Source organism: Salmo salar, chromosome 13, assembly GCF_965601325.2.
Source record: "Salmo salar chromosome 13, fSalSal1, whole genome shotgun sequence".
NCBI lineage: Eukaryota > Metazoa > Chordata > Actinopteri > Salmoniformes > Salmonidae > Salmo > Salmo salar.
In genome coordinates, this window is record NC_138303.1 from 48,506,974 (window position 1) to 48,532,351 (window position 25,378).

The window sequence follows — 25,378 nt, forward strand, 5'->3', positions numbered from 1 at the left end:
AAATAAGGTCAATTGTGCGTTACAGCGCGATGTACAGAAGTGTGTTAGCTTACAGAGTGTACAGGCTAACTCAAATGAGCTGCTAACGTAATGTTCACTAGTTAGATAACTTTACATACTGTATGGCAAGCTAAGTTAATTAAATATCACCAGCTTGCTAACTTCATATTAGCTAGTTAGCTAGCTATTGATGTATTTATCGTTGTAACTGTAAATGCATTTGTAGTTAGGTAACGTTAGCTAGCTAACAGCCATGGAGCGGGTGAAAGGATTATGTAGCAGTTCCAGCTGTCAGAAGGGAGAATATTATTATTATATTATTTAACATTTATTTAACTAGGCAAGTCAGAGTAGGCTACTCTGGATAGGACGGGTACCTTTGTGGGAGGATATTTTGAAAATATTATCCAGTTCCCTAGTGAGAAAAAGTGAGGACAGAGAGATATAGCAACACAATATTCAGTACTGTCTAATTTGAGTATAATGTAGCCTGTTACTTTTGTGATGTTTTCTGTCCTCAGATACAGAGATCTGTAAAACCTTGTCTGCAGATGAAGAGGTGTCCCAAGAGAATAAGGGTACATCCTTGTATACCATGGATTATATGTGAAACTATGTTAGCACATTTTGTGAACAGTTTAAAAGTTTCACACAATGTATAAACCTATTACTGTCACAACATCCACAGAAGGGGGCGCCTCTCCTCGGTCGAGCGGCGCTCGGCGGTTGTCGTCGCCGGCCTACTAGCTGCCACCGATCTGTGTTTGTGTCTATTAGTTATGTCTGTTTTTGTTCACACCTGTTTTGTGTTTGTCATTAGTGAGGGGGGTTATTTAGTCTCTGTGTTTAGCTAGGATTTGTGCGGGATTGTTCGTTGTTACGTGTGGTGTTGCTTATATTATGTAGGCATTAGGGTTGCCGGGCTGCGCCCCGTCTGCCTTCTGAGCGGAGCTTCTTTTTTGTCATTTTTCCTGACTATTGTGCTCCCAGCCGTATGTGAAACTTAACCGTGGATTTATTAAATTAAGATTGCTCCAACGGACCTCAGTCTCCTGCGCTTGACTCACTCCTCAAACTGTTAATTCCGCTCGTGACAGAATCCCGCACCACTTATGGAGTCAGCAGGGACAGGAACATTATCAGTGGAGGAACAAGTCGGCCAACATGCCAGCCTCCGCCAGCGACTGGGCACGGCCATGGACCAGGTGCTGACCCGATTGGAGAGCGGGGAGCGAGTCGCTCCATCAACCCCACCAGGACCAATTCATCACCCTGCGCCCCTACCGAACCCAACCGAACCCAGTACAAGCGGGATACGGATAATGGCTCCCAGGGAGTTCGATGGGACGGCCGCTGGGTGCAAGGGGTTTTTGCTCCAGTTGGACCTGTACCTGGCGACCGTCTGGCCTTCTCCCTCCGATGAAGAGAGGGTGAGCGTCCTTGTCTCGTGCCTCACGGGTAGAGCCCTGGAATGGACCAACGCCGTCTGGGAGGGCCCAGACTCAGCAAAGGGCAACTACCCAGAGTTCGCTCGCCGCTTCCGGGCGGTATTCGATCATCCCCCGGAGGGCAAGGCGGCGGGTGAGCGATTATTCCATCTGAGGCAGGAGACGAGGAGCGCTCAGGACTTTGCGCTGGAGTTCCGGACTCTAGCCGCCGGATCGGGGTGGAATGAGCGGGCCCTGATTGACCACTACAGGTGTAGTCTACGTGAGGACGTCCGCCGGGAACTGGCTTGCCGGGACCATACCATCACTCTGGACCAGTTGATTGATTTGTCCATCAGGCTGGACAACCTGCTAACTGCCCGGGGACGTTCCGATCGGGGCCTATTCATTCCACCTCCCATCCCTCCTGCTCCAACGCCCATGGAGCTTGGAGGGACCGCTGCTAGGAGGACCGGAGGGGGGGGCCTCTCCTGCACCCACTGTGGCCGTAGAGGACACACTGCGGACCGGTGCTGGAGAGGTTCTCCCGGGAACTCAGATGTCAGGCAGAGCACTCCATCGACCCCCCCCAGGTGAGTCAGCACCAGCCTCACCCAGACCCCCCTGTCGACCACATGTATGTCTCTTGTTTTCTTCCCTGGTTTTTCCCCTCACTCCCAGTATAAGGCACTAGTCGATTCAGGCGCAGCTGGGAGTTTCATGGACCGAAGTGTTGCTGATAAGTTAGGGATCCCCCTGGTTAAACTGGACAAACCCTTCCCCGTGCACGCGTTAGATAGTCGACCACTAGGGTCTGGCCAAGTGAGGGAGGAAACAGTGCCACTGGTCATGGTAACGCAGGGGGGTCATGAGGAACGTATCAGCCTGTTCCTTATTGATTCCCCGGCATTTCCGGTGGTGCTGGGACTTCCCTGGCTAGCCTCTCACAATCCTCTGATTTCATGGGGGCAGAGGGCTCTTAAGGGGTGGTCGAGGGAGTGCTCAGGTAGGTGTATAGGAGTTTCCATCGGTGCAACCACGGTGGAGAGTCCAGACCAAGTCTCCACTGTACACATTCCCTCTGAATATGCCGATTTGGCTATCGCCTTCAGTAAAAGGAAGGCGACTCAATTACCACCCCATCGACAAGGGGATTGTGTGATAAACCTTCAGGCTGGCGCGGCCCTTCCTAAAAGTCACGTGTACCCTCTGTCGCAGGAGGAGACAGTGGCAATGGAGACATACGTCACTGAATCCTTGAGACAGGGATACATTCGGCCATCTAAATCACCCGTCTCCTCAAGTGTCTTTTTTGTGAAGAAGAAGGGGGAGGCCTGCGCCCGTGCATTGACTATAGAGGTCTAAATTCTATCACAGTGGGGTTCAGTTACCCACTACCTCTCATTGCTACGGCCGTGGAGTCATTTCACGGGGCGCGCTTTTTCACCAAACTAGATCTCAGGAGCGCTTATAACTTGGTGCGTATCCGAGATGGAGACGAGTGGAAGACCGCATTTAGTACCACATCGGGCCATTATGAGTACCTCGTCATGCCATATGGGTTAAAGAATGCTCCCGCTGTCTTCCAATCCTTTGTGGACGAGGTTCTCAGGGACATGCTCGGGCAGGGGGTGGTGGTGTACATCGATGACATCTTGATCTACTCCGCCACTCGCGCCGCACATGTGGCTCTGGTGCGTAAAGTGCGGCTGATGGAGCATGACCTATATGTCAAGGCTGAGAAATGTGAGTTCTTCCAACAAGCCGTTTCTTTTCTGGGATATCGCATTTCCACCGACGTGCCCCGTCTGCCTTCTGAGCGGAGCTTCTTTTTTGTCATTTTTCCTGACTATTATGCTCCCAGCCGTATGTGAAACTTAACCGTGGATTTATTAAATTAAGATTGTTCCAACGGACCTCAGTCTCCTGCGCTTGACTCACTCCTCAAACTGTTCATTCCGCTCGTGACAATTACAACATGGAGCAGGCCAATCCTGCTGGGTGTGCAGGCTTCTGTTTTAGCCCAGCACTAGCACACCTGATTCAATGTATCAAACCAAATTAGTTAATAATCAAGTGCACTATTGCTGGGCTGGAACAGAAGTCTGCTCCCCCAGTAGATCAGGGATCGGTGGAGCGAGGTTGGCCACCTCTGGTATTGACTTTTTTTTGTTCACCTGAAATTATGCTTTAGTAATAATAGCTTACATGTTACTAAAATGTCTAACCTTTACATATGAGTTAGCTTACTTGTACACTTTGAAATTATACAAAATAGTGTTGATTCTTTGAAGTGAAGTGTTTAGACTTGTTTTAATTGTTAACTTAACTATTATTCAAGATGAGCTAGTGTTGATGATTCATGATTCATCACAGATCACAATCCTGCAATAAAGAGGGGAAAGAAATCTGTCTCAAATCTGTTTGTTTTTGTGTTGTATTCTCAAATGAACATTACATTTTTGTTCAGTCATAAGCTCTTCAATTAGTTTTATTTGATAGACTGAAACAATTGTGACAATCAGCCATGTGAACCCATTTTGCAGCTGATGATGGCATGCAATGCCAATGCACCTATAGGCCTACAGCAGTGGTTCCCAACTCCAGGCCTTGAGTACCCCAACAGCACATATCTTTGTCGTAGCCCGGGAAAAACATACCTGATCCAACTTAGAGGGCCTCATGATTAGTTGACAAGTTGAATCAGGTGTGTTTGTCCAGAGCTACAATAAACTGTACTGTTGGGGGTACTCGAGGACTCGAGTTGGAAACCACTGGCCTACAGTATGATGGCATTAGCCTTATGAGCATTTGCAATGCACCCCTTGACATTGTGCATCTGAAGCAGAGAATAGCTTAACTCACACATTGTTTACATATTGTTAAGCTCTTTGTTCTCAATTTAAAAACCATACCAGTTGTCACGCTCTGACCTAGGAGAGCTGTGTTTTTCTGTTTATTTTAGGTCAGGGTGTGATATGGGTGGGCAGTCTGTTTTTTTTGTTTCTATGTTTTGTTCTTGTTTTCTAGTTCTAGGTTGAGTTTTGATGATCTCCAATTAGAGGCAGCTGGTTCGTGTTGTCTCTAATTGGAGATCATATTTAAGTTGGGGTTTGTCTATGGGGTTTTGTGGGTAGTTGTTTTCCGTTTTGTCAAGTGTACCTGACGGAACTGTTGGCTGTCATTTTGTTTTTGGTTAAGTGTTTCATTAAAGACAAGTATGAGCACTCTACACGCTGCGACTTGGTCCCCTTTATACGACCCGTGTTACAGAACTACCCACCATGATTGGATCAAGCGGCATGCCCAGGCAGAAATGGACACCTGGTCACATAAGGAGTGGACGGAGAGGAGAAACTGGCCAGGTAATCGAGCGATATCGGAGCCTACCCGGGGCATACGCGTAGTTTGGCTAAGGCCAGGGGTGAGGCCTGAGTCAACTCCCCGTGCTTATTGTGGTGAGCATGTGCCTGCCTCTCGCACTCTCTCTCCAGTGCGCCTCCATAGCCCAGTATGTCCTGTGCCTGCTCCTCGTGCTCTCCCTCCAGTGTGCCTCCATAATCCAGTATGTCCTGTGCCTGTTCTTCGCACTCTCCCTCCAGTTCGCATCCATAGCCTAGTACGGCCGGTGCCTGCTTTGAGCACTCGGTCCTCAGTGCGTCTCCCCAGTCCGGTGAGACCGGTTCCAGCTCCACGTACAAAGCCTCCAGTGATAATCGATGGTCCGAAGCCTGTAGAGATGATCCATGGCACTAAGCCTCTAGTGATGATCCATGGCCCAGAGCCTGTAGGGATGTTCCATGGCACGAAGCCTGCAGAGGTAATCCATGGCCCGGAACCTGTAGAGATAATCCTTGGCAAAAAGCCTGGAGGGATTATAAATGGTCCGGAGCCTGTAGGGATAAACCATGGCACATAGCCTGTAGGAATAATCCATGGTCCGGCACCTGTAGAGATAATCCATGGTACGAAGCCTCCAGTGATGATCCATGGCGCGGAACCCGTAGAGATGATCCATGGCATGGAGCCAGCAGCAAAGGTCACTAGTCCGGAACCTATTATGACGCCTCCCAGTCCGGAGCCTCCGGCGACGCTTCTCTGTCCGGAGCCTCCGGCGACGCTCTTCCGTCCGGAGCCTCCGGCGACGCTCTTCCGTCCAGAGCCTCCGGCGACGCTCTTCCGTCCGGAGCCTCCGGCGACGCTCTTCAGTCCGGAGCCTCCGGCGATGATCCACGGTCTGGTTCCTCCGGACACACAGAAGCGTTGTCTCTAATTGGTCCCCTTTATACGACCCGTGTTACATAAGTTTACATAAACTCAATTAGTATTTGGTAGCATTGCCTTTAAATTGGTTAAATTGGGTCAAATGTTTCAGACAGACTTCCACAAGCTTACCACAATAAATTGGGTGAATTTTGGCCAATTCCTCCTGACAGAGCTGGTGTAACTGAGTCAGGTTTCTAGGCCTCCTTGCTTGCACACACTTTTTCAGTTCTGGCCACACATTTGCTATGGGATTGAGGTCAGGGCTTTGTGATGGACACTCCAATACCTTGACTTTGTTGTCCTTAAGCCATTTTGCCACAACTTTGGAAGTATGTTTGGGGTCATGTCCATTTGGAAGACCCATTTGCGACCAATCTTTAACTTCCTGACTGATGTCTTGAGATGATGCTTCAATATATCCACATCATTTTCCTACCTCATGATGACATCTATTTTGTGAAGTGCACCAGCCCCTCCTGCAGCAAAGCACCCGCACAACATGATGCTGCCACCCCAATGCTTCACGGTTGGGATGGTGTTCTTCGGCTTGTAAGCCTCCCCATTTTTCCTCCAAACATAACGATGGTCATTAGTGGCTTCTTCCTTGCTGAGCGGCCTTTCAGGTTATGTCGATATAGGACTCGTTTTACTGTGAAGCATTGGGGTGGCAGCATCATGTTGTGCGATTACCCGCACAACATGATGCTGCCACCCCAATGCTTCACAGTTGGGATGGTGTTCTTCGGCTTGCAAGCCTCCCCTTTTTTCCTCCAAACATAACGATGGTCATTATGGCCAAACAGTTCTATTTTTGTTTCATCAGACCAGAGGACATTTCTCCAAAAATTACGATCTTTGTCCCCATGTGCAGTTGCAAACCGTAGTCTGGCTTTTTCATGGCGGTTTTGGAGCAGTGGCTTCTTCCTTGCTGAGCGGCCTTTCAGGTTATGTCGATATAGGACTCGTTTTACTGTGAATATATATACTTTTGTACCTGTTCCCTCCAGCATCTTCACAAGGTCCTTTGCTGTTGTTCTGGGATTGATTTGCATTTTTTACACCAAAGTACGTTCATCTCTAGGAGACAGAATGCATCTCCTTCCTGAGCGGTATGACGACTGCGTGGTCCCATGGTGTTTATACTTGCGATCTATTGTTTTTACAGATGAAAGTGGTACCTTCAGGTGTTTGTAAATTGCTCCCAAGGATGAACCAGACTCATAAAGGTCTACAATTTTTTTTCTGAGGTCTTGGCTAATTTCTTTTGATTTTCCCATGACGTCAAGCACAGAGGCACTGGGTTTGAAGGTAGGCCTTGAAATACATCCACAGGTACCGACAAGCCAAAACTTTTGTTTGTTAACAAGAAATTTGTGGAGTGGTTGAAAAACAAGTTTTAATGACTCCAACATAAGTGCATGTAAACTTCCAACTTCAACTGTACTGTAGGTGGTGAAATGTATGGAAGCAGGTGATGATGTAAACCTTAGCTGAAAACATACACACCACTACTACTTCCACCAAGTTCAATGCCAGATACTTTTCTCCCAGAAGGTTTGAGTGGCACTTGGATGTGCTACTGTGATAATGAAGATGGTTTGCCCAAGACTACCACAACAATTACATTGTATATGCTAAATGTGTTTCAACTGTACAAGAAAGAAAATATTTGGGCTTTAAGAACTACTTTTTATTCAATGAGGCTATGCAAAGCATAGATGACAATACTTTTCAGTTCACCCATACAACAATATAGCATATTATTAAAGTACAGTATGTTTACAATATCATAAACAATAGTCTATTACACTTTTCAAATTACTTTTTATATATGCTTATGGTTTAAGGGGCACTTTTGTCATGACGACAAGCTGAAGGTGCTATCTACTCAAATGGCACAACAGAATCATTCAGATTGGCAAAGCACAGCATATGGCACCCATCCCGTATAACTGAGGGATGTCTCCTTTCATATCTGGAAAAGGACGAAGTAGAAGTTGAAACTGATGCAACATTGCTCATCTTCACAGGGGGCATCCAGTCGACATGGGTGTCTTGATAGAGGTCAGCTGGTGAATCTACAGTACATAAACTAATTATAAGCACTCCAGGTTACCTATACCATCAGGACACTTAAGTGTTTGGTTGTGTTTTATTCATTTAGGTGTTTTAGTGTCATATAAAGATGACATATATTGATGGGCTGGAACAACCAATAGTCAACACAGCAAGTTGTCCTATACCATTGAGGTCTTTCTCCTATGTCTATAAATGATCATCAAGTGGTACCGGAGCGCCAAGTCTAGGACCAAAAGGCTCCTTAACAGTTTCTACCCCCAAGCCATAAGACTGCTGGACAAATAAAATAATCAAATGGCCACCTGGACTATCTACATTGAACCACCCCCCAACACACTTTTGTTTTTACACTGCTGCTACTCGCTGTTTATTATCTATGCATAGTCACTTTACAAATGACCTCGATTAACCTGTACCCCCGCACATTGACTCGGTACCAGTAACCCCTGTATATTGTATCATTATTGTTATGTACCTTTCTTGCATTTCCATGTAATTGATTTATTTAGTAAATATTTTCTTTACTCTATTTCTTGAACTGCATTGTTGATTACGGGCTTGTAAGTAAGTATTTCACTCTAAGACCTACACCTGTTGTATTCAGCGCATGTGACAAATTACATTTGATTTGATTTGTTCATTGGGTTATTATATGAATTATGATAACCACTGGAGTTTTTTGGACATTAATGTCCTCCAGGGTATATGGATGTCATATTATACAATTTGCATCTCCCCTTTTCATGGTCTTGGCTAGAAGGGATACAGCTTTTGTCAAATTAATGTACATTTGACATTTCATAGCAGATTAGGAGAATTTACGCAGCAAGTTAGGAGAATTAAGCTAAGGTTTGGGAAAGGGTTAGGGTTAGCTAAAATGCAAAAAATAAAATAAAATAAAAAATCGGCCTAGATTACATAGATGCATTCAAGACAAGGTAGTTTTAATTGATCTGTTATCAGTAGAGTAGGCATATTAAAAAAGATTAGGCTAATGTATCCAGTCATATAAAGTGTAGTAGAATTGCATTAAATATTTATCAAAGGCCACATTTTTCCTGTGCAAAGGAAAGAAACGTCTCTGATATAGCCTAAAAGCCAATGCCACTACGTGCTTATTAATAGCCTAAATTATCACTATCCAATCTACTCATCACATTAGGAATAGTAGGCTTACATTAGTCTGCAAATGCAATGATATAGGCATGCAATCCTTTGTTATAAAGGGGAATTTGTATGGTGAAAAAGAATTACCCAAAACTTGAAACTCATGCGACACATTCTAATAGCTAGACTACAAGCTATCTAGCTAGCTAATTTTGGCTAACTTACAGTAGACAGTGTTGTTGTTAACACCTGATCATACATGACTTACCAGTCATGAAATGATCAGAGCACACCCTGTACTGACAGCTGTCTGGCTTAAGGTCTAGACCAGCAAAAAGGTTTCTTCGCTTTTCTTACAGTTCTTGAGTCTTGTCTCATTGCTATCACGAAAGGTGTTTCATGATTGAGAGGAATCTGTCAACATATTTTTTCCCGTTGTCTTTCCTGCCTTGTTAGAGCAGCCAAATACTCCACAGAAAATGACTGTGGTGATGAATCAACTATGTTATCATGCAGTTTAGGCTAGCTACTCGACTGTTGTTGTCAGAAGAATTAATGTGATGGTCTTCCAACATGGCCGCCAGGAGGCGTCATACGTCAATTACAAGACCTCTATAGAAAGTACGACACATTATCGACGGATACTACAAAGTGGAGTATTGTATTCTACAGTTTACTAGAGAATACTATAGAATTCTATAGTAAGTACTATAGTATTCTTTAGCAAACTGTAGTATTTTCTATGTGGGAGTGATTGGTAGATAGGTAACAATAACAAATCATACATTGAATATCTCTTTAAGCATGGTCGAGTTAATAATTGTACTGTGGATTATATATTAAACGACCTATACATATCAAAGATAGTGATCCTGAACTGAGCTGCAGCACAGGAACGAAACTGCTCAAGGATGTTATGATTAGGCCATTGGTGATTTAAAACAGCTACAGAGTTCTATGTCTGTGATTGTAGAAAACTGATGATGGATCAATATTGTAGTGACTTCACAATAATGACATGAATGACAGAGTGAAATTAAGAATATAAATATACAGAATATAAATATTCCAAAACGTGCATCTTGTATGCAACAAGGAACCAAAGTAATACTGCAAAAAAAACAGCAAATGGATCTCTTTTTGGCCTAAATGCAAAGTCTTATGTTTGTCGCAAATCCAACACAACATATCACTGAGTAACTGCCTTGTTATTTGTCAAGCATGGTGGTGGCTGCGTCATGGCTATGCTTGACATCGGCAAATACTGGGTAGTTTTTCAGGATAAAAAGAAACGGAATGGAGCTAAGCACAGGTAGAATCCTAGAGGAAAACCCGCTTCTGTCTGCTTTACACCAGAGACTGGGAAAGGAATTCACCTTTCAGTAGGACAATAACCTACAACACAAGGCCAAATCTACACTAGAGTTGCTTACCAAGAAGACAGTGAATGTTCCTGAGTGGCCAAGTTATAGCTTTGACTTAAACCTGCTTGAAAATCTATAGCAAGACTTGAAAATTGCTGTCTAGCCACAATAGCCAACATCTTGACAGAGCTTGAAGAATTTTCAATAGAATAATGAGCAAATATTACACAATCCAGGTGTGCAAAGCTCTTATAGACTTACCCAAGAAGACCCACAGCAGTAATCGATGACAAGGTGTTTATAATGTGTATTGATTAAGGGAGCAAAATACTTATGCAACAACTATATTTTTGTTATTTAAATTCTATTAATCTAGAAAAGAATTCTAGAATTTTTTTCGTCCACTTTGACATTACAGAATATTTTATTTAGATTGGTGACATAAAAATTATAATTAAATCAATTTTAATCCTACTTTGTAACACAATAAAATTGGAAGAAATCCAAGGCGTCTGAATACATTTGCAAGGCACTGTAGTTTGACTTGAAATTATGTTTTTGTAAAGTAAATATCTTGAATGGTATACATAACCCACTTTAAAGGGGATGGATGGTGAAGCTGAGTCGCTTGATTTATTTTAGGGTGATTTGTGAATGAAAATAAGAGTATGTTCTCATAGCCTACAGGTAAATCCATTTGAATTCAATCACTTTTTGACAGCATCCCTTTTGTTTTAAACAAAACTTTCCATGGAAGAAGTGGTCAGAAAGTTACTTTTTGGACGTGAATGCCAAAACATTAAGGAGATAAAGGTGCTCAAAGTTGACCATTTGCATACCCCACACTACCATGAGACATCCATGTATTCATCACTGGAAAATAAAATGGTTGAAATAAAAGATCCCAGAAATGTTCCATTTGCAGAAAAAGGTTATTTCTCTCAAATGTTATGCATACATTTGTTCACATCCCAGTTAGTGAGCATTTCTCCTTTGCCAAGATAATCCATCCACCTCACAGGCATATCAAGAAGCTGGTTAAACAGCATGATCATTACACAAGATGCACCTAGTGCTGGGGACAATAAAAGGCGACACTTAAATGTGCAGTTTTGTCACAACACAATGCCACAGATTTCTCAAGTTTTGAGGGAGCGTGCAATTGGCATGCTGACTGCAGGAATGTCCACCAGAGTGGTTGTCAGAGAATTAAATGTTAATTTCTCTACCTTAAGCCACCTTCAACGTAATTTTAGAGAATTTGGCAGTAGGTCTAACCGGCCTCACAACCGCAGACCACGTGTATGGCGTCGTGTGGTCGAGCGGTTTGCTGATGTCAACATTGTGAACAGAATTCCCCATGGTGGTGGGGTTATGGTATGGGCAGTTATAAAAAACAGTGTAGGCTTCGATTTTTTTCTTATTCTCATGTGTTGTAATATGTACATCATCTGAGGTTTTAGTGTTTTGCCGCCATCGGTTGAGACACAACATGCTGTTGAATGCAGTGTGGGTGTCATTTCAATCATAGCAATAGAATTCATAGAATGGACCTATCCCTTCAGACCACTGCAACTTAGCTGGTATGCCACTGAAATTGTAACTTCTAATTACTGCCACAAAGATGGCCATCGGTCCATCCATTGTTCAATGACAACTTAAATGTTAATGTCTATCTATTATCTATATTTCTGTGATTTCAACAGGTTTCCTATAGAGGATTGACAGTTCATTTTAAAACAAGTCAACATTCTCTGATGTCTAGACCTCCAACCATCTTAGTCAAAAACATCAGATGATGTAAAATAGGATCAAGCTACAACATATGCAAATATGAAAAACAGCTGTTTATTTCAAGAAATTATAAGATAGTTTGACGACCCTGTTTGTAAGCTTTAAATAACATAAAGCTCAACATTTATATTTTCCAGTGATGAAGACATGGATATCTCATGGTATTGAAGGGTATGCAAAAGGGATCAACTTTGAGTACTTTTATCTCTTGAATGTTTTGGCATTCAGGTCCAAAAAGTCACTTTAAGTGCACTTCTACAATGGGCAAATATGTACGGGAGGTTTTGTTCAAATCAAAAGGAGTGTTGTCAAAAAGTGATTAAATTCAAAGGGATTTACCCCTACTCATAATGCCCAAGAGCATGCTGGGGCCACTCATTCTCTTTGGTTTTTGGTCATCAATGCTTGTTTCTGAAAAGTAGTCTAAACCCAGATTGTGGATTACAACACACTACTTTTCTTAGGTAAGGAGGCATTTTTGTGATTAAGTAATTCCCTTTAAAATGCAGGAAGGAGCGCCTTTCGTGGAATAAAATGATTAAAAAAAGACTATGGAAAGAAAAAGACGAGGACAATTACTGATAATATTTACAAGAATTTTAAACTCCAATGCACTCCACATACTAAATAACTACAAACTCAACCGCAAGGGAGGCAAACAGTTGATGCAAAATAGAATTCCTATAAAGTGTGGGCCTTGGAGTGCAGCGGCATTGATTTTGCTGTAAAAACATTCTCATTTTTCCATAAACATCCCCGTAGTTTTATGACTTCATTACCTATCGAAACAGGAGTAGTGGTTTACTTGCAATTTATGATCAAAATCGTCCTCACTGTGACTTGTCACCACTGAACTGAGCAGCCGGAGAAGACTGAAATCTTTCTGTAAACTTTACAAAGCATTCTCCATTGAACTGATAGCTTCAAATTGACTTAGTAGGCTGGACATAGTAGGCTACAGCACACAGCTAAAGTGACAAACTTACCATTCCATCATCACCACCTTACGATGCCGATATAGTCCAAACAACAACTATCTCCACCTCATAAATCAGAGAACATCTCTCTATCTCCACCCTGTCCTCGAACCCACGTCCAAAACAAAGGTGCTGAGGTTAACAAAATGAAGAGAGTGGAGCTGCTGGTCCACTGAACAACTGGAGGAATTGGCTCTGGTGAGGGAAATACAGAAATCTCAGAATGTATCGTTGAATAAACTGGCGAGCGTAGAGAGGGGCTTGACAGGCAATCCATTAGTGTGGGGCTGGGGCCCAATGGTGTGAGCCGGACAGGCTACTGCACTTTGATTTCCTGTCGCTGCCGCTGTGACGGATGGCGCTGCTATAGAGGGGAGGCGATGCAGCCAGTCGTGGCAGGATTCATGACCGGCCCGGCACCCAAGATCCAATACCTCTTGTCGTGGAAATTCAGTACTGAGAGAGACTCGGTCTTGGTCATCTTCCTCTCGAAAGCGAGACCGTCGCCCCCAGTCTTGCTGACTGTTGGCTGGAGCTAGCCTCGCGTGCCGATTGCTCTCCAGAGCCGCGGTCTCCCCCATAAGCCACCTTGGTTATCTACACAGGATGGTCTTAGTTTCCCAGATGCCAGGAAGATGAGACAATGAGGCATTGTTCTTAACTCTTCCAGGCTCTCTCTATCTCGAGTCACACACACCACATCTTGTCTATAGAATGCTAGCTTTTAGGTTTTTATCACCAACACAAGTCAATTGTCAGCTTCAAGCTATCTCTAGTAGGACCCATGTCCTCAACACCCAGACTAGCTGCAGGGTGCTAGAGTGGAGACCATGAAACACAGCATTAGCAGGACAGAAATATCTTACTGTTTGTTAAGTAAATAATTGTTACATATTCAACAAATGAGGTGAATACATAATTTTCCCCTCACATTCTCTTTGTTAGGCAACTAGGGGCTTCCAGAGGCCTCCGGGGGAGGTGGAGATGGGCCCTAGGAGCACTGAGTAGCTGTGTAAGATCAGGTGTGGTTGAGATACAGTATACTGTATATATAAAAGTATGTGGACACGCTTTCAAATGAGTGGATTCTGATATTTCAGCCACATCCATTGCTGACAGGTGTATAAAATCGAGCACACAGCCATGCAATCTCCATAGACAAACATTGGCAGTAGAATGGCCTTTCTGAAGAGCTCAGTGACTTTCAACGTGGCACCATCATAGGATGCCACCTGTCCATCAAGTCAATTCATCAAATTTCTGTCCCGCTAGAGCTGCCCCGGTCTACCTTAAGTGTTGTTATTGTGAAGTTGTCTAGGTGCAACAGCGGCTCAGTTGCGAAGTGGTAGGCCACACAAGCTCACAGAATGGGACTGCCACGTGCTAAGGTGGGTGGCGCATAAAAATTGTCTGTCCTCGGTTGCAACACTCACTACCGGGTTCCAAACTTCCTTTGGAAGCAACGTTAGCACAATAACTGTTCGTTGGGAGCTTCAAGAAATGGGTTTCGCTGGCCGAGCAGCCGCACACAAGCCTAAGATCACCATGAGCAATGCCAAGCTTCAGCTGGAGTGGTGTGAAGCTCGCCGCCATTGGACTCTGGAGCAGTGGAAATAAGGTCTCTGGAGTGATGAATCACGCTTCACAATCTGGCAGTCCGACGGACTAATCTGGGTTTGGTGGATGCCAGGAAAACGCTACCTGCCCGAATGCATAGTGCCAACTGTAAAGTTTGGTGGAGGAGGGATAATGGTCTGGGGCTGTTTTTCAGGGTTCGGGCTAGGCCCCTTAGTTCTAGCGAAGGGAAATCGTAATGCTACAGCATGACATTCTAGACGATTCTGTGCTTCCAACTTTGTGGCAACAGTTTCAGCATGACAATGCACAAAGGGAGGTCCGTACAGAAATGGCTTGTCGAGATCGGTGTGGAAGAACTTGGCCTGCACAGAGCCCTGACCTCAACCTCATCAAACACCTTTGGGATGAATTGGAACACAGCTGCAGGCCAGTCGTAATTGCCCAACATCAGTACCCAACCTCACTAATGCTCTTGTGGCTGAATGGAAGCATGTCCCAGCAGCAATGTTTCAACATGTGTTGGAAAGTCTTCCCAAAAGGGTGGAGGCTGTTATAGCAGCAAAGGGGGACCAACTCCATATTAATGCTCATGATTTTGGAATAAGATGTTAACGAGCAGGTGTCCACATACTTTTGGTCATGTAGTGTTTGTGCACATTCGTACAATAGGGAAGTGGAGGTGAATTTATGTCCACACTATCTAAGAGGTATCTGACTTGAGTGATGGGAAAGTTCAGAAGACTTCAAATGCTGGAGGAGCACCCAATCCCAAATCAAATCGACCTCTATGGACGTGTGACAACCTGAGGATTGGACAGGTGTAAGCGATATGGATAGAATTCTAGTCAATCAGAGGGCAAGTTGGAGCTACTTAGACTGGCTGACAACAAACTCTAAGTCTTCCTGACTTCGGAGTCCAGAAAGGCTCCTTGATGTTGTTGGCATAATGAAGGGGGCTGGGCTTTTTTACTGATTGATTCTCCTCTGTGTCTTTCTCATTCAAACACCCACATGGACAACCACACACAGCCCCCAAGCGCCTCCCCCTTCCAATACAACTGTTGGATTTTCTAACAACGAGAGGTCTCAACTAGAGGTCGACCGATTATGATTTTTCAACGCCGATACCGATACCGATTATTGGGGGCCAAAAAAAGCCGATCCCGATTAATTACAACAATACTGAATGAACACTTATTTTAACTTAATATAATACATCAATAAATTCAATTTAGTCTCAAATAAATAATGAAACATCTTCAATTTGGTTTAAATAATGCAAAAACAAAGTGTTGGAGAAGAAAGTAAAAGTGCAATATGTGCCATGTAAAAAAGCTAACGTTTAAGTTCCTTGCTCAGAACATGAGAACATATGAAAGCTGGTGGTTCCTTTTAACATGAGTCTTCAATATTCCCAGGTAAGAAGTTTTAGGTTGTAGTTATTATAGGACTATTTCTCTCTATACGATTTGTATTTCATATACCTTTGACTATTGGATGTTCTAATAGGGACTTTAGTATTGCCAGCCTAATCTCAGGAGTTGATAGGCTTGAAGTCATAAACAGCGCAATGCTTGAAGCACAGCGAAGAGCTGCTGGCAAATGCACGAAAGTGCTATTTGAATGAATGCTTACGAGCTTGCTGCTGCCTACCACCACTCAGTCAGACTGCTCTATCAAATCATACACTTAATTATAATATAATGACACACAGAAATATGAGCCTTAGGTCATTAATATGGTCAAATCAGGAAACTATAACTTCGAAAACAAAACGTTTATCTTTCAGTGAAATACGAAACCGTTCTGTATTGTCACATCCTGACCATAGAAAGCTGTTCTTTTCTATGGTAGAGTAGGTCAGGGCGTGACAGGTTTTTTTTCCTAGTTTAGTTTTTCTATGTTGGGTTTTTGTTTGGGGTGATCTCCAATTAGAGGCAGCTGGTCATCGTTGTCTCTAATTGGAGATCATACTTAAGTAGGTGTTTTTCCCACCTGGGTTTGTGGGAGATTGATTTTGAGTTAGTGTATGTTTCACCTCTGCGTCACGGTTTGTTGTTTTGTTCTTGCGTTATGTGTATGTATTGCTTAGTTTCACAGTGAAAATAAAATGTGGAACGACACACACGCTGCACTTTGGTCCGCTCCTTCCTACGACAACCGTGACATGTATTTTATCTAACGGGTGGCATCCCTAAGTCTAAATATTGCTGCTACATTGCACAACCTTCACTGTTATGTCAAAATTATGTAAAATTCTGGCAAATTAATTAGTCTTTGTTAGGAAGAAATGGTCTTCACACAGTTCGCAACGAAACAGGCGGCCCAAACTGCTGCATATACCCTGACTTTGCTTGCACAGAACGCAAGAGAAGTGACACAATTTCCCTAGTTAAAAGAAATTCATGTTAGCAGGCAATATTAACTAAATATGCAGGTTTAAAAATATATACTTCTGTATTGATTTTAAAGAAAGGCATTGATGTTTATGGTTAGGTACATTGGTGCAACGACAGTGCTTTTTTCGCGAATGCGCTTGCTAAATTAACCGTTTGGCGAAGTAGGCACCGCATCGATTATATGTTAACAGGCACCGCATCGATTATATGCAACGCAGGACAAGCTAGATAAACTAGTAATATCATCAACCATGTGTAGTTAACTAGTGAGTATGTTAAGATTGATAGTTTTTTATAAGATAAGTTTAATGCTAGCTAGCACCTTACTTTGGCTCCTTGATGCACTCGCATAACAGGTAGTCAGCCTGCCACGCAGTCTCCTCGTGGAGTGCAATGTAATCGGCCATAATCGGTGTCCCAAAATGCCAATTACTGATTGTTATGAAAACTTGAAATCGGCCCTAATTAATCGGCCATTCCGGTTGACCTCTAGTCTCAACCCCCCAGGATTTTTTTTTTGGAGAACCAATCAAAGTTCAAGCCAGTTTTTGTGGGAATATTGCAGCAACAAACGGACTCCTGTCCAGACCAGTGTGTCACGGCTCTCCCTCGCTGTGTACCACGTGAGCCAGGCTAGGAGCTACTACCATATCATATCTAATCCTTTCAGATCTCCACAAGTGCATAGGAGGTAGGGGAAAGTGGTCGATTTGGGATCAACGGAAAGAGAAGTCAGTGGGGATAAAATAGATCTATGTAGTGGTCTTGTGTGGTTTAGTTGGTAGAGCATGCTTGCAATGGCAAATGTTGTGTGTCCGACTACTGTTGGGGCCACCCATACGTAAAATGGATGCACGCATGACTGTAAGTCGCTTTGGATAAAAGCATCTGCTAAATGGCATATATTATTATAATAGTTTATATGCAGACTTTATGTAGGCCTATACTTTATGAAGTCTTTAGACATTCCCTGGGGGCTTCATCTGTAGCCTTACAGCATGGGAGTGGGTTGTGAAAGATTAAACTCAATTGATCAGTTCGTTTCTACAGCCCGTAACAAGGTAATGAATGAATAATAGGATTGTAACAGACTCAAACACAGCATCCTTTTGTCAATCCTTTCGGGTCAAAGAAATGAATATAGGGATAAAATATTGTTGTTTGAGAGACGAGGAGCCGAGGAGGACATAGTGCATTTGCCATAGTGCATTTGCCTTGTGAACCAGAGAGAAGAAAATGAACACAGTAGTAATAAGTGAATAACCAAGTTCCTAAGCGTTGGTGTCCTTCACTGTTAGACATGACTATGGAGTTCCAAATCGTTGCCGAGGTAACGGAGAGAAACATGGTTTTGCTTTCCATTCTGTGGACGAGTGAAGGTGTAATTGCACTAGCGCATACATAATTCAACACGGAAGGCTACTACTGTCATGGAATGGCAAGGAATGAATACAAACCAGTATGAAATCATTAGGCACATGATGAAGAATAATAGTGTAGGCCTAATAGCTAAATGAATAGGCTACATTATAGCCGGGGATAGTCCAAAGCATACATGACAGTAGTAGTGCTTCCCGTATTCATCTATTGAGTAGGCTAACAACAATTATAAACTGGGTAGTTTGGGTCCTGGATGCTGATTGGCTAAAAGCCATGGTATATCAGACAATATACCACGGGTATGATGCAAAATTACTTATTTACTGTTGTAATTGCGTTGGTAACCTGTTTAAAATAGCAATACGGCACCTCTAGGTTTGTGATACACTCTTAGAAAAAAGGGTTCCAAAAGGGTTCTTCGGCTGTCCCCATAGGAGAACCATTTTTGGTTCAAGGGAAATCCCTTTTTGGTTCCACGTAGAAACCTTTTGGGTTCCATGCAGAACCCTCCGTGGAAAGGGTCCTACATGGAACCCAAAAGGATTCTACCTGGAACCAAAAAGGGTTCTTCAAAGGGTTCTACCTATGGAGACAGCCGAAGAACCCTTTTAGGTTCTAAATAGCACCTTTTTTTCTAAGAGTGTATATGGCCAATATACCATGGCTAAGGGCTGAATCCAGGCACTTGGCGTTGCGTCTTGTGAAAGAACGGCCCTTAGCTGTGGTATATTGGCCATATAACACCTTCTCGGGTTTTACTGTTTAAATAATCCCTAACACACCCATACAAAAGGTCTACAATACCAACCCTAAGAGAGGGTAATTTTTATGTAAAAAGCAATAAAACAAAGCAAAACAACATTATTCTGTAATTATAATCATACAGTGAGATATCAGTATAGCAGTATCAAGAAGATGATCCATTTGCATCTGTCCTATCTCCTTGCATGAATAAAAGCGTACAGTAAGTAGAGTAACCATGGCATGCATCATGTAGGCTATGCACTTACCCTCTCTCAGGCGATGGGAGTAGATGACCCACAGGAGCAGCAGACAGCAGAGTGACGCTCCTCCACCAGCCGAGAGCTTCTTCATTCCCTTTCCCGACCGTAGCCCCGTCTCGACGTATCCCTCGTTGTTCCCACTTTTAAAGTGGCGTTCAAATGGGTGAATACTTATTCGTGTGGTGTTCTGATAGCCCGTCGTTGGCATCCATTTTGCGGAGGAAAATCCAAAAGATTATGATTGACAGGATCCCTTATTACAAAATGCCCCTTTTATCTTATCCTGTGACTCTGTCGATGATTTGTTGGGAGTGGAACACCGATAGAAGCGTCATAGCCCAAAATTGAATCAAAATTAGATGTCAATTTGGCAAGTTTCTCAACACATTCAAATTCAGGAGAATATTCTAATGAAACATCAGCTATATGAAATAGCCTACCATTCATCCCGGTGGAGGTTACAGGTTTATCCCATGTAGACCGTAAGGTGTAACTATCCACGGACTGTCGATGGAAAGATAAGCCTTGTGCAAAACGCGGAGGCGAACACCAAAATCTCCGCAAGAATCGTAAGCAACTTTGCGCTTGAAAGTGAATAGCCGACGACGGAACCTGTACCGTACCCACTGACTGTTCCTTCCGCCCAATAAAAATAAAAGTTAAGCTAGTGAAAATCAACAGGATATACATTTCTGCAAGGTAAATTGTGATGTGCAAGCGACTGCAATAAAAGTCAACATATTAAGGCCGCTTATAAAATTGATCTTTTGTTGGATTCGTTTTGTATACACTTACAAAACGTATTGCATTGGTCAGTTATTGGAATTATTTGGACAAGATTGATAATTAAAATTAGGCTATCGGTGTCTCCATCTCTGTCAACTGGGCACAGACATCAGTTCAACGTCTAGTTTTGATTTACATTTGGTTGAGTTGTCAACTAACATGAATTCAACGTGAAATAAACAAAAAAATTCAAGTTGATTACTTTTTGCAAATCCAATACATTTTCCAGGTTGATTCAACATTATCACATTTCAGTAGAGTCAGATGAGGAAGGGGAGGACCATCCTCCTCAGGGAATAAAAATACAACATTTAAAAAGTTATCCTTTTTAGATAAAACTATACTAAATAATCACATCACCAAATAATTGATTAAAACACACTATTTTACAATGAAGGTCTACAGTAGCCTCAACAGCACTCTGTAGGGTAGCACCATGGTGTAGCCGGAGGACAGCTAGCTTCTGTCCTCTGAGTACATTGACTCCAATACAAAATCTTGGAGGCTCATGGTTCTCACCCCCTTCCATAGACTTACACAGTAATTTTTACAATTTTGGGAGGATGTCCTCCGACCTATCAGAGCTCTTGCAGCATGAACTGTCCACCCAATCAAAGGATCAGAGAATGAATCTAATAGTGAAAGCATAAGCTACAGCTAACTAGCACTGCAGTGCATGGGGTGGCAGCGTAGCCTAGTGGTTAGAGCGTTGAAAGGTTGCAAGTTCAAATCCCCGAGCTGACAAGGTACAAATCTGTCGTTCTGCCCCTGAACAAGGCAGTTAACCCACCCAAAATTACTGTGTAAGTTCCTAGGCTGTCATTGAAAATAAGAATTTGTTCTTAACTGACTTGCCTAGTTAAATAAAGGTAAAATAAAATGTGGTGAGTAGTTGACTGAGAAAGAAAATAGTTGAACAGTTTTGGACAAATCCATTTCTTCCTAAATGAAGGAGAAGCAAGAGAGAAATAGAAAGACAGATTCTGTAATTTTTTTCAGTTTCATTTTGCTAGCAAATGCAGCTAGCTAGTTTAGCCTACTGAAACAGAGGGATGCTATGTTAGCTAGCTGGCTATGACTATCCAACACATCACTGGAACTCTTTCAAGTCAAGGTAAGCTTTTGGTTTTAGAAAAGTTTCTGGTCATATGCACATCCTTAAAAACATAGATGCTGGGCTAATCAAGAATACTAGTATAGAACAAGAATGAGTAAAACCAAAAGCTTGTATAGAACAAGAAGGCCCGCACACTTGTTCTACACAAGCTTTTGGTTTTACTCATTTACTGCAACCGGGGCCCGCCAGTGAAACTGCTTACTGACTGCACTGTAACATTACTGCATGATTGTAGTGGGTTTACTAAAGCGTTAGTTCTATTAGCTATGCTGACTATGATGTTAATTTAGCTAATATACGACCCGATTCAGGAAACTAGGCGTATGTTGCAAGTCACAACTTCACAGGAGAGCTGTTTGAACGTAAAAAATATTTTTGGGGGGCAGAAATGCCTTCTCGAACATGTGAACTTTCATGTGCTTTCATATCAAACGTGTATGTCATCTGTAAATATGAATAAAATTGTTAAATTATGAGCCTAGTTGGTTTATCCACAGAAAAAAAGAGTAAACTTCCCGCTAGCCATGATTGGCTGAGATAATGCGAGGGCTGGACATGCTGAGAGATGAGTTTGGATTGGTCTACCATGTAGCCTGCGTCTGTCTATTGGCGCTGGTCAGTATGTTCAGGTAATCCTGTCGAATGCTGCTTTTAATTTTTTTTTTATCGCTTAGTAAAACTGCATAAACCTAATGTCAAGTTAAAGTGTACTGTTAGTTAGCTAACGTTAGCTGGCTGGCTCGCTAGCTAGCTAACAATATGTGTTGCTCTCCACTTTCTGGACGACCGAGTTTTCAAGTCAGTGGAATTCGAGTATGATAGCTAAGGAGATGTAGAAAAACACCAGTCTGGATTACATTGTCAAACTAAGGTAACCATGCATTGCATCGGACAGGAGACGCGTCCAACCGTGATGTATACTGGTAAGATTTTCAGATATTACACGTTTCTAATTTTGACAGATAGTGGTTTAATTTCAAGTGTACTGTTAGCTAGCTAACATTATGCGTATGCTCTTATTCTTCGTATCTCAGACACATTTGCTTGACTAGTTATAGCCATAGAACCTGGTTGGTTAGCTACCTGCATATTCATGCAGGGTAGTAACATCATGAGTTGTGATTATGGTCCATTGTTTAGCTAGCTTGCTAACGGTACGTCATGCATTGGGATTCATTGTTTACCTAGCTAGCTATCTAGCTACATTTATTAACAAAGGACTTTCGTCTTAGTGTGCCAGAGTGCAGAATAACTGATGCATTTTTGAAAGCTCAACACCCGTTGAATATGTTCGGTGTCAGTAAACGTCATCAACAAAGCCTAATTCAGTTGTTGCCAGCAGCACAGTCACAGTTACAGTCAACGCTCTGGATAACATGAAAAATGCCTAACCAGCTCTGCTAGGGTGAGTAAAATGGTCAGAGGTGGTGTTCTCTCATTATGTGTCAGGACGTAGCTAGCCAATGTTAGCCAGTTAGTTTGGGTGCTTGACTGTAGCTGTGAGGTCAGAGATTTCGGAACAATCCTACTTATTGGCCAGAGCCTCCAGTGTGCGCTCTGAACGAGAAACCACAGATATAGCGAGTAATGTTCAGTGAGCTGTTCTCTCTCTCTTAGATATCTGGAAGTAGCTGGCAAGTTAGTACAGAACGGTTGGACCAACCCTTAAAGAGATTAGTGGGGCTAAAGCTTAAGATGCAAGCAAGAGTGTGCAAGGCGGTATTGAATGTCACTGTCTGTCCATGTGTCACTGTTTATCAAATTTGTCTCTCCACCTGTGTGCACCTACTTTGTAAAGTTTCATTCATAGGCTAGGTTCTGGCAGCCTCATGATGGGTATAGGGAAAGTTTGAGTATCATGTAGTAGCCTAAACCTATCGCTGTTACATTTAACTGGGTGAATGGAATATGAATGACAGTCATCCAATATGCTATAATAAAAATAAGGCAAAGTAAAAAAATAAAAAATCATCCTCCCTCATCTGAAACAACACTGACTGCCACTGTCACATTTACATTTTTGTTTAACGTGGAAACAACATTGATTCAACCAGTTTTTGCCATATGGCTTGTCACCTGTAGGCCTAGCCTATGAGTCGCTGTAACCTGGTCTCAGAGCATTTCGTATTATTCTGTACATAAATCCAAATCTCCATTGTTTATGATATGCTACTCTTATTATGGTATGTATTAATTTGTGGATGTCATCATCAATTTCGTATGATATGTTACTAATTACAATTCATATGATATGATAGGCTAATGTTAGCTAGGCTATGGGTTAGGATTTAGGGTTAAAGGGTTAAGGAAAGGGTGACAACATTGAATTTTACTCCACTCTAAAGAGAATAATGTACTTTTTACTCCATACATTTTCCCTGAGACCCAAAAGTACTCATTTTGAGTACTTAGCAGGACAGGGAAATCGTCAAATTCACACACTTATCAAGACAACATCCCTAGTCATCACTACTGCCTCTAATCTGGAGAACTCACTTAGCACAAATGTTTTGTTTGTAAATGATGTCTCAGTGTTGTATGCCCCTGGCTATCCATAAAAAAGTATAATAATTGTGCCGTCTGGTTTGCTTAATTTAAGGAATTAAGCAAAAATGATTTATTTTTTTATATTTTTTTATTTTAGCAATTACATTTACTTTTGACAACTTAAGTATATTTAAAAACAATGAATATTTTACATTTAATCAAGTAGTATTTTACTGGGTGACTTTCACTTGAGTCATTTTCTTTTAAGGTATTTTAAGCTAATTTCCTGCAATTCTACACATTTTGCTCTGACTTATTGTAACGATGTGCACTGAGAGTCGGGAAACAAGTTCAAGGAGTGAGTGTTTTAATAAATAAACACAACATTATGCAAAAATAAAAAACACGAACAACGCAGAGAACTGACACAGGAACATAAACAATGACGCCTGGGGAAAGAACCAAAGGGAGTGACATATATAGGGAAGGTGATCAGGGAAGTGATGGAGTCCAGGTGAGTCTGATGACCGCAAGTGCGCGTAACGATGGTGACAGGTGTGCGCCAAAACGAGCAGCCTGGTGACCTAGAGGTCAGAGAGGGAGTACACGTGACAGTACCCCCTATCCAATACGATGCTACAGCCGCAGGACGCTGACCAAAAAGACGTTCCCGGGGATCAGGAGCGGACCGGTTACTTCTGCTGAGGCGCGGGAAACCTGTCAGTCCGGCTGAGACGCGGGAGCATGGCGACCTAGAGCGCCGGAGAGGGAGCACATGTGACGGTACCCCTTAATGTTAAACTTGATTATTGGGACATGCAACGCAGTCTGTGCTTTCGACATCAGCCCACTAGCTAAGCTAACTAGCTAGCTAATGTTGGACACTAGCAACTAACTAGCGATCTTGTCAGTTGTTCAGACAATCAACCAAATTTAAACTAACTAGTTAATTGTTAATTCAGGAATTTGTCAATTATAAAGAACAGCTCAGTTAAAAAAAATCCTGAATTGGCGATCTCGCTAGCTAGCTCATCTGGTTTTAACAAAACACTGTCTTTGCTTTCATAATCTGTATGTATTACTGCCAAATTCAGAGTATAAATATAGTTTTTAATCTTATAAACGTAGGATGAACATAGCAATGGTGTAACGCTCGTCGTTATGGGTAGATCAAGGCGCAGCGTGAGTTGGGTTCATCATAATTTTATTTAAGGTGAACCAGAAAAAAAACTATAAACAACACAATGAACGAAAAGTCTTGCAGGCTTCTAACAGCTATACAAAAACAAGATCCCACAACTGAAGGTGGGAAAAAGGGCTGCCTAAGTATGATTCCCAATCAGAAACAACGATAGACAGCTGCCTCTGATTAGGAACCATACTCGGCCAAACACAAAGAAATCGAAAACATAGAATGTAGAAATACAAAATCTAGAATGCCCACCCAAATCACACCCTGACCTAACCAAAATAGAGAAATAAAATGGCTATCTATGGTCAGGGAGTGACAGTACCCCCCCCCAAAGGAGCGGACTCCGGCCGCAAAACCTGACTCAATAGGGGAGGGTCCGGGTGGGCATCTAGACTCGGTGGCGGCTCCGGTGCGGGACGTA

At 42.6% G+C, this 25,378-nt stretch overlaps 1 protein-coding gene across 1 annotated transcript in view; it reads right to left on the reverse strand.

Annotated features, from left to right (window-relative positions):
- Positions 1 to 20,006, reverse strand: part of LOC106566952 (chemokine-like protein TAFA-5) — a 67,624-nt gene extending 47,618 nt beyond the window's left edge. Inside the window, exon 1 of the mRNA XM_045693335.2 lies at positions 19,382 to 20,006. Within this exon, the coding sequence (XP_045549291.1) occupies positions 19,382 to 19,583 (202 nt within the window). The 5' untranslated portion in view covers positions 19,584 to 20,006. The remainder of the gene's footprint in view (positions 1 to 19,381) is intronic.
- Between the last annotated feature and the right edge of the window lie 5,372 nt (positions 20,007 to 25,378).